The sequence below is a fragment of the Morone saxatilis genome, unplaced genomic scaffold, assembly GCF_004916995.1.
Source record: "Morone saxatilis isolate NCDOM2014 unplaced genomic scaffold, NCSU_SB_2.0 Contig18, whole genome shotgun sequence".
Taxonomy (NCBI): domain Eukaryota; kingdom Metazoa; phylum Chordata; class Actinopteri; family Moronidae; genus Morone; species Morone saxatilis.
In genome coordinates this window covers 27,623,475-27,633,989 of record NW_023339740.1, presented here as the reverse complement: position 1 = coordinate 27,633,989, position 10,515 = coordinate 27,623,475, and the positions used below count along the sequence as shown (strand labels likewise).

General features: G+C 42.2%; 1 protein-coding gene across 1 annotated transcript in view; it reads right to left on the bottom strand.

Annotated features, from left to right (window-relative positions):
- Positions 1–845: 845 nt before the first annotated feature.
- The window catches only part of cand2 (cullin-associated and neddylation-dissociated 2 (putative)), a gene marked incomplete in the record, with an annotated part of 12,882 nt that continues 3,212 nt past the window's right edge, over positions 846–10,515 (bottom strand). The window contains 17 exon segments of the mRNA XM_035661826.1: positions 846–1,282; positions 1,840–1,947; positions 2,469–2,633; positions 2,719–2,888; positions 2,970–3,065; positions 3,442–3,617; positions 4,015–4,154; positions 5,075–5,215; positions 5,300–5,465; positions 5,877–6,064; positions 6,483–6,689; positions 6,782–7,003; positions 7,108–7,263; positions 7,796–7,914; positions 8,036–8,177; positions 8,566–8,876; positions 10,036–10,178. Coding sequence (XP_035517719.1) covers positions 1,052–1,282; positions 1,840–1,947; positions 2,469–2,633; positions 2,719–2,888; positions 2,970–3,065; positions 3,442–3,617; positions 4,015–4,154; positions 5,075–5,215; positions 5,300–5,465; positions 5,877–6,064; positions 6,483–6,689; positions 6,782–7,003; positions 7,108–7,263; positions 7,796–7,914; positions 8,036–8,177; positions 8,566–8,876; positions 10,036–10,178 — 2,881 coding nt within the window.

Genomic DNA, 10,515 nt, shown 5'->3' with positions numbered 1-10,515 from the left:
AATTACCCCAATTTTTAACTGTATCTGTATAAAGGACCACAGTCACACTTTCTTTTTGCCTTCATTCCTGTGTATGTTGTTGTATTTTTATCCATTCTCATGAGGTATTATGGTCTGGGCTTCAAACACTGAAGCAGAGATATGAGACGTATCGTATGTTGACTTATGAAATACAAAAAAGTAAAATTTATTACAAAATATTTTTTTTATATTTGTAGGATCCCATTTCATTATAAACTTTACTTTTTCACTCATAATATTGCTTATGTGCCATTGTTATAACTCACACCTGTTTGTATATTATGTTTTATTGTAGATCTCTCTCTGCAGTGCTAAATATAATGTATAAAAAACAGATAAATGTTGTGTTTTGCCTTTAATCTGTCATCATATTCTCATTTTTCTGTGTAACTTTTGTCAAAAAGTCAAAAAACAGATTTTTGTGCAGAATTATGCTCAATTCTTACTTCGATTTTAAACTCAAATGGAGGCATTTTTAAAACTTCAGTCTATCAATGTTAGAAATCGCTGTCCAAGTGGAAAAACTTTGCTCTTTTAAAAGGTTTTTCACAGAGATTAATATCACTCGCTGTGCCACGCTCTTAAAATAACTTGTGTTACTGCGTGTGGTTTTCTGTCCTGCTGACAAGTTGTTTCAACTCACTGACCACATTTCCTTCCTGAGTGAAATATGAAGACGTTTGTGGTGATGTTATGTTCCTGTTGACACTGGATGGAAAGACAAACACGTCAGATATTACGTGATGATTTAAACTTAATGGCCCAACAGATCAGTTGTTAAATTTTGAAAGAGAAATCCATCAGACACAAACTGCACTGAAATGTTCACAGTTTTGCTTCCACTTTATTTCATGTGAATTTAATCAAATCCGAAATCTTACTAAACACAAAAAGAAACTGTGAGTAAGTTGACCATGTTAATCATTAAATGGATGTTTATGCCAGAGAGGAAATGTCTAACAAGAGTGTTTTTATCTACTGTTTCTAAACCGTGTCTATAAAAAACCCATCATAATCAAACATCCGGTGTCTAGCTCATGTCCATGCTCTCTGCGGGTCCAAAGCTCCCTCCCTCTCCTCCCTGGACGCTCTGGTAGATGGACGCCATGTCAGCGTTGGTTCTGATCTGGTTGGCGAAGTCGGCCATGCTGGGACTCTTCTCCACCTCGGGCACGGCCAGCAGGGCGGCGACGGCGCGCATGGCAGAGCGCCGCAACTCCTCCTGCTTCTCAAACTCCTGCTTCACAGAGCCGGCCTTCACCTACGGGGTCGGGATTCATTTCAGTGTCATCGCACGCTTATATACTACAATATATACTACAATATGTACTACAATATATACTACAATACAAGTTGGCTTCTCCAACTTGTCCAAAATGCAAAATAAGTACAGGTTGCATGTATAATGACATTGTTTTCACAGTTAAGAACTGGTAACTTTCCACTGGAAGTTGAGGTGGGCAGATGTAAAAGTATCCCTGAAGAGTTATATGTTTTCTGTGATTGTGTTATTGAGGAGGAATTTCATTTTCTTTTCACTGCCCCTTGTACAGTGACTTGATGAACTAACTGTTTGAAAAAATCCCCCCATAAATTGATTTGGCTATCTGAAGGTGAAATGTTGAGCTGAAAGTCAAAGTCGCCCTAGTTTTTTTGCTCACCTTTTCAAAAACAGAGAGCCAATAAAGTCTTTATTTAAAACCCATCTGATGAATTGTGTTTGCAAAGTCTGCTGGTCGACTGCTGTCCACACAGTGCCATACTTATAGCATTTATATCAACTCTAACGTGAATTATTGACTTTAAGAGTGTCAGTACCTTGGTAGTGCAGGTGGCCTTCAGCGGTTCTATCAGTCTGTCCAGTCTTTGGAGAACGGCAGCAGGACACAGAGACGCCAGTCTGGCTAACATCAGGAAAGTGAGCATCTACAGTGCACACACACACACAAAAACACAATAAATTACACAACAATTAAACAACTGCTGCTTGTGCACTGTCTGCTCTACAGCCGCCCACTGCAGAGGCTTGAATGAACATCCATACAGTCTTTTATTGACAGTTTGATGAACTCCTCCAACAACCGACTGGATCAATACTGCACATACTGGGCTTTCATTAGTTTTTCTCCTAAAGTCTCAACCAAATCATTTTCTGAACAAATTTAGGATGAATAATTCATAATGTAGTTGTTAACACATGCTTTATGTCTTAATGTTGTTCATTAGTTTTGAGATTTTCAGCAGGTGAACCTCAGTTTATTGATTGATTGAGGGTCAATTACAGGCTTTCTGCAGGTTTCCTTTTTAAGACCTTTTTAAGGTCGTTATAAAAAGATTATGAAGGAAAATCTTTTTAGATTTTAGACCTTTTAAGCCCCTGTGTGTGTGAGCAGGCAGTAAATGTGTTTCAGTCCACTGAGTTGTCGTTGTGTGACCTATCTACTCACCCTGATATCATAGTGATCTTTGAGTCCTTCCTCTACATGATCGAGGAACTGCAGGACGTCCAACCCCTCCAGGCAGCTGTCCAGCAGAGTGTACATACACTCGAACGCCGCTTTACGCACGTCCAACCCATCATCCACAGTGTGTTTGAATGGACCCATCTCCACCTGCAGTGCACATACAGAATTACACATGCACACAGAGAGCTTTGAAAAGCATCAGACACAAACGTTCTCAGCCTCCTGAACACACTTCTCTGATGAGGTCCTTCCTGATCTGGGTCTCCTTATACAGGTGAGGCAGCACTGTTGCTAGGAGACCACGAATGAGGGATGGTTTGTTGTGAGCTGCAGAGTTAAACATCACCAAAGCGACACGGCGCACGTTGATGTCCTTATCCTGCAGTGTCTTCAGGAAGTCACCTGGCAAACAGAGGTGAAATCATTGCCAGTGGAGAGTTCAGGATTGGGACTTAGTGTTTGGTTTGTGCCTGTGTGTCTTACCGATGCAGTCCTTCAGCAGTGAATCTATGGGAGCAGGTTGGTCAACAATAGTGAACTTGATAGCGGTGACCACTGTGCTTCGAGCCAGAGGAGAGCCTGGGGGGGGGGCAGGATGAAGAGTTTTTATTTTATAAATTACCCTTTAACGTAACAATGTGGTCTCCCAGGGGCAGCAACAATAACTTCATCACAGCATTAGACATTCATTCATTCAGATAAAAACAGGTGATTATACACTAATGAAAACATACCTATTGTAATTTCTGACAATAGATCCTCCTAAATGTTATACATTGGACCTTTAAAAGTTCATTATTGTCTTAAAAAACAGTTTACAAACCATCTTAAACTCCACAACAATCTGGCCCAGAGCAAAATACCTCTTTCTGTCATCACAAATATCTTCCATCCTGCAGCCGTTATAGCAGTGAAACTTCCCAAACAAACACATTTCCCTCCTCACACATCGTACCAGCTTTAAGTTGCTGTTTAAGTCTGGGTAATAGTTGGGCAGCGTTGACTAGAGTCAGTTTTCCCAGACATTCGGCCACCAGGTTTCTGGTCCCCTCCTCCTGACACTCGCAGTTCTGAAACAGCAAGGTCCAGATAGACTCCACATGGGGCGAGAGACTAGAGGCTGGACAGGCACTGGTCAGAGAGAGAGAGAGAGAGAGAGAGAGAGAAGGTATTCAGCAAGAGGACAGGAGAGGAAGAGTAGTTGGAGAAAAGCTCGACCGAACTTTGAATGGAATCTGGTTAAAGCTGCATGAGTTTTATGAGAAAATACATCTGTTACCAGCCTAAATTATCCCTCTCTCTCATTCTTCTTCCACCACTGTTGTACAAACCAAACGTGAAAGTTACATGATTTGATTCCTCTATGTTCATGTTTAATAACATTCTATAAAGTTTAAAATCTTTCTTTCGCTGCCACTTGAGGGCGCCACAGTGTGACGTTCCCTGGAGCAGCGTCATAAAAGAATCAATTCAGAAAGACGTGAAGAGAAAAAGAAAAGCTAACACTGAAATAAAAACAGACGCACACCTGATGACCTCTTTGAGTGAGTGTAGGAGCAGGTATTGTCTGCGCGGCTGTGAGGAGATCTCCTTCAGCAGGAAGGGCAGGTAGTCGTTCAGGCTGCCGACCGCCATGCTGCCTAAAGCGCAGGACGCTGCCGTCTTCACCTGGAACCACAAACTAGACACTATTAATATAAGTGTGAAGTTCTTTTTTCACCTTCAATCATCCTAAAAAAAGGTTTAGCTGAAGATACTTCCTCTTTTTAAAAACCACTGATTTATATTTGTACAGTACAACCATGCTGTCACTGTAGCTGTGAAGCTTCAGAGGATCCATCTATCCATTTTCAACCTTTGCTCTGTCAACATGCCTACAATACATAAAGCATTACAGGACAGTTTTATTTCTTCCCCTATCTCCCAACCACCTCACTCTGTTTCCTGTCTGCCTTTACTGTCAACAACAATGTTTAGATTTAGTTTAAATGCAGTACAGGAAGCACAAATAATTTTCAACAAACCAACTTTAAGTGAAACTTGTATTTCCACATGCAGTGTGAAGCCTGTCGCGTTCGTCAGGAAATTAAGTTCCTATTTGTTGAAGAAGGTTGAAAACTGTATACAGGAATAGCTGGATACGTAGAGTGTGTGTTTCTAGCTGCTTTCGTCTTCTCTCTTTCACTCAGGCTCCTCTCTGCTGGACCATCAGGGAAACATCTGGAAACTTCTTTCTCCAGGCTGTTGGTGCCTCCTGCAGAATTTTGGATCAGGATCATCGTCCCCAGAGGAGCTTTCTCTTCTTCCCTTCTGTCTCTAGTTTGTGTGTGTGCTGTGGTGTTGTCTGTCTCTCCTATCTGTGTGAACGCTGTGCAGTCTTTGTATTTGTGTGGTCTGAGAGGAGGTCCTATTGGCTGCAGTTGTTTCAGCATCCTTCTGGATCCACATTCTTCACATAGGCACACACTCAACCAGGAGAGCTACCAAACACCACTTTTATGTCTTTTACAAATAACTGACCTGATAAATGATAAAAAATAAAATTAAAATTATTATAATTTGCAGCCTGAGAAACATGCAGGTGTTACCTCTTCATTGGTTGAGGCGATGGCCTCCAGGATGACTCCCTGCACCTCCTTGCTTCCTCCCAGGCTGCCGGTCCTCCCCACCTCCCCCAGACACAACAGAGCGAGGACTCGAGCAGACTCTGGAGAACCAGGACTCTTAATCTGAGCAGACGAGAGGAGATACATTGACACTGAGACAGAAGGAGGTCTCGTACATTACTAGTGTAAAAACAACCACTAACACACCTCCTGCAGGAGGCCGGCGACAGTGCCCGGTGTTTCTTTGGGGCAGGCGGAGGACAGAGCAGCCACACAGCGAGCCACCGAGTGGTACGACTGTCTGTGGATGACGGTGCCGTCCACTGAGGACTGAGAGCTGTGAAACGGATCTGTGAGAGACTTCAGCAACTGACTGAGAGGAGGAGGAGAGAGGAGGGGAAGAGGAGAGTTAGTTTTCAAATTCCTTTATTGGACCATTGCAAGGAGAATCCCTGTCACATCATCACTCAGCCCATTAGTGACTAACCCAACCTAGCAGTGACTAACTGAACTGATCTTTATGAGTAAAATCTATAAAATGTCCCTTTTAGGGTCAATTTGTGAGCAGCTCTTTATCAATTTATCCACACACTTCAGATTCATATCAGCATTAAAAGCCCACGAGGGTCATCAAAAACATCACAGACAAACCCTGAACAATTATCCTCAACCCTCAACAGCTTTCCCACCTGAAACTAACACTTTTCCTAGTTTTATATAGTTGTGGGGACATTTGGGCCTAGACAGAGCCATCGTATAGCTCACCCACAACCAACCCTGTTACCTGTAGCCCAGGTTACTGGTTTTGGACAGCACCAGTGCCTGCAGGAAGTCCAGTATGGCTGCCAGCGCTCCACCCTGCAGCAGTGGTGAATGGACGAGTCTGAAGACTCCCGGCAGCACGGAGGAGCTGATCTTAGCCAGAGAGGAGGGGCAGGCTTTGGCCATGCAGGTCAGCAAGGTGACGGATACCTAAAGAGGATATTTAAACATTATATAACAATATCTATACTGTTATAGAACACCTGTGACATGGAAAGTTGACTTAGAGGTCAACATGACTGGAGGGTAAAGGTCAGGTGTGTAACACTGAGGAGGATCTATTGGCAGAAATGTAATATAATATTCATAAGTATGTTTTCCTGAATGTATAATCACCTGAATATAACAATCGTTGTGTTTTTGTTACCTTAGAATGAGTCGTTTTTATAAGCGACACCTTTGTTTTGTTTCACAAAAATATGCATGTATCCATATTTTTTAATCACCCCTGTAAATGATCCCGACTACACTCGACAAGCTCACCTTGAAGTCAAGAAAAATATATAAATTCAACACTGTACAAAATGTAAGGAGCATGATTAACATGTATTTCTGTTAAATCCAGTACCTGTGACACGTGCATGTCGCTCTCATCCACCAGAGCAGGAAGTTCACTGAGCACGGGCTCCAGTGCTGCGGGTTTGATGGTGGCAGCGTGATGCGTGACCAGTGTGGTCAGACACGCCAGCGTGCCGAGCTTCAGCACCCGCTGGTTCTTCCTCAAGAACGAACCCAGCACAGACAGAGCTTCGGGCAGGATGGACGACAAGTCGATCTGGACGAGACGGAGACAAGAAAAAGACAGAGAGAGGAAGTTGTTATTTTGTAAAATAAATAAAAGCGTGTGTCTTCTGAAACAAACTGAACCTTTAATGGAGAAGCAGAGATGAGGGCGATGGTCCGAACTGCTGTCAGTCTTGTGATCTCATTCTTTAACCTCTCCAGGAATATCGTTAATACACCCTGCAGCTCCGCCCGCAGGTGGTCGCCAAGGTGACACACCATGTGACCCATACAAGAAATAGCCCTCTCTTTCACTTCCTGGTCGATGTCTGTTGCTTTCAGCCTCTTCAGGGTTACAGAAAACACCTTGGAGACAAACACACATTTTATGATGGATCATATATGTGTCTCAAGATGTACTTCACTGTAAAGTTAAGGAAGCAGCTCCCGTCCTCCCTGACTCATCATACCTCTCTGACGAATGGTTTTGGGTCGAATCCTCCCGCTGTGGCGGTCTGTCCCTGCGGCCTCATCACTCTGACCAGCTGCTGGGCGACCAGCAGAGCCTCTGAGGTGATTTTATAGAAACTGTCTTCCACACACGCCACCACCGGAGGCAGCAGCACCTGCAGGGTCCAACAGAAGTCTTCATCAGCTCATTTTTATAACTTAACTCATAAATGATGATGTATTATTATTGATTAAGCTGCCCGGCAGTATATAAAGCGATTCAAATCAGCTTCACGAACACGTTCGTTAATAATTAGAATCCAGTGAAATAATATATTTTATTCTGAAATGGGTCATTCTGCATAATGAGTACTTTTACTTTTAGTACTTTAAGTATATTTTGATGCTTTTGTACTTTTACTTAAGTAAGATTTTGAAACATTTACTCGTCAACAGACAATTTTTACACTGTGGTATTAATACTTTTACTTTAAGTACCAACCAGGAACCCTGTGGACAACAGTAGTGGTGTTTCTACCACCTCATTTCATCGATTTCAAGGGGAATCCAACCAAATCCGACACGGTGGAATAACTATATCGAAATAGCCGAAATCTTCCCGCTGCTGTAGGTCTGCTGTCGTACATTTATATTTCACATCACGGCGCAAATATCCAGAAGCAGAGCTGTAAACGAGGTTTAAAGGACCTGCATGTGTGGCTGAAAGGCTTGAGGAGGGTGGGAGAGGAGGAGGACGTGGAAGAAGGAGAGGGCATCGATCCTCATTGTGGAGGAGGTGGACTTGTCTGTCAGGGAGAAGACAATGCCTGGAGGAAGGAGGAGGAAAGAGGGAGCAAGGAAGGGAAAATGAAGCAGCTGAGGGAGAAGATAAACAGATGTTTGGAGGAGTGTGTGTGTGTGTGTGTGTGTGTGTGTGTGTGTGTGTACCAGGTATTAGAGCAGGTATATGTTGCTCCAGGGCTCCAGTTACAGTGTGAGCCAGTTCAGTGAGGAGACAGAAGCAGCCCTGTCGAGATTTAATGCTCTTCTCCTTCAGCTGTCTGTGGAGAGCCTTCACGATCACCGGCACCTGGACAGACACACACATCACATTTTATAAACATGAGTTCTTCTGACTTGTTGAATGAATGTACAGTTCAATCAATCAACTCAACTAAATTAAGTTTCTAAAAGATCATGATCCACATATATACTTCTTTGTGTGAAATGAAGAACTGACTCTTCAAATGTGTTTTTAATGTTTGTCAGTGTGACCAAACAGTTGTTGGTTCAACTTAACATCATAAGCTTATTAAACTTAAACTACATTTTCAGCTAACTCACATTTGTAAGGCAGCAAATTAAAACAAGTTTAAAATTATTAACAGTGAACAACTTAAGCTTTCATCCGTCCCACCATCCTCTTCTCCCTTTCATAAACTCATCTTTGACACACTGTCACTTTACAGACTCTGTACCTGTTTCTTCAGCAAGGCGACTGCCGGCTCCTCCTCCCGGCTCAGCCTTGAGTCTGAACCAGCCGTGATGAGGCCGTGGTGACTCGACCCCCCTCGCGTTTGCCTCAGTAGCGTTGAAAAGGCAGCGAAGACGTCGGCCCTCACGTTCTCCTCGCGCTCCTTGAACCGGGCCAGTAGAGCGGGGCAGACGGAGGAGTAGAAGGAGAGGAGAAGGTCCCGCCTCGTGCTGATCAAAGCCTCCAGACACTTGATGGAGGAGCGCCGCACCTTCCAGCTCATGTCGTCGTCGTCGCTGTACTCATCGTCTGACTCTGGAAGAAGATGAACTTCAGCAAAGCTTTACTCTCACTCAACAACATAGAGTCTGGAGACCCCTAAAGACCGTAGGGGATCCGCAGTTATTTTAATTCCATTGACTAGTAGTTAGCCCAATGAGAGAATGTATAAGAATGACTATTCTGTTCAAAGGTTTCACACTCTTTAATCTACAGTATAAACTGTTATAGAATAACTAAATCTTATCAGACGAAGATCCCTGAGACTACACCTTACACCAAATACGGGTTCGCTGCCTGATGTGCATCAATTTGAGGGTCCTTGATACCAAATAGGTTGAGAACAACTGTTCTAATTGTACACAAAAAGTGGTTGAATTCATCTGTGAAGTCGTACAAACAAAGGAGGCTAACACACCTTGAATTTTATTTTGATTACAATCAGAATCGGGTTTATTGCCAAGTAAGTTTACACAAACAAGGAATTTGCTTTGGTGCATAAGAATCACAAAAAAATCAAAGAATTTTTAAATATAAATAAAGATAGAAAGATCTAATTGCAATAAATGTTCAGTGTGTTTCCTGATGTCAAAGAGCAGGACTCAGTCAATCAATCTAGAGCTACAACTAACCAATATTTTTATTATTGATTTATCTGTCGATCAGCTTCTCAATTAATCTATTAGTTGTTCGGTCCATAAAATGTAAGAAAATGGTGAATAGTGTTTCCCAAAGTTCAAGGTGAAGTCTTTTTTGTCCACAACCCAAAGGTATTTAGTTTACTGTCATAGAGGACTGAAGAAACCAGAACATATTCACATTAGAGAAGCTGAAATCAGAGAATTTAGATTATTTGTCTTGAGAAACGACTAAAAAATGATGAATCAATTATAATAGTTGCCGAACTAATGAATTATTTAACTAATGGTTGCAGTTCTAACTCAATCTGAATGAAAACACAAGCCAAACAAGGAATTATGGGTTCTTGTAGAAAGACATCAGCCATTAAAGCGATCTGTCGATCTACAACAAACCACGGTGCTTAAACTAAAAGCTTCAATAAGTTTAACATTTATTATTTTAAAGTTTTAGTAATGCAGCATCTGCAGGGAGGAATAATAATAATAATAATAATAATAATATGTATTAACTGACTGAAAGAGGATGTAAATACTGCTGTAAAAGATAAACAGACCTTCATCAAGCCCGTCCTCTATATCCATGCTATCTTCTTCCTCCTCCTCATCGTCATCATAATTGTAGTTAGGGTCAAAGGTCATGAACTTAAGACACAGCTGCGTTATCGTGGCAACATGGGGGGACATCTCCTTTGGACACCTGTCAATCAATCAATGGACACAATTTGAATAATAGAGAAAGAGCTGCTGCACCCCTACACTCCCAGCCGATCTCTCAGGTCAGCTGACCAGCTGCTCCTGACAGTGCCTAAAGCGAGGCTTAAGCTCAGAGGGGATCGAAAAAAAAATCCAAAACTTTGGAACGAACTGCCGCTGCACATCAGACAAGCCTCCTCACTGTCTCTTTTTAAATCTCGTCTTAAAACCCACCTCTTCTCTTTGGCTTTTGACACCACGTAGAGTGTTGATTTTATGTGTATACATGCTTATTTTATTTTGTTATTTTATTTTATTTTATTGTTCTATTGTCTACTTCA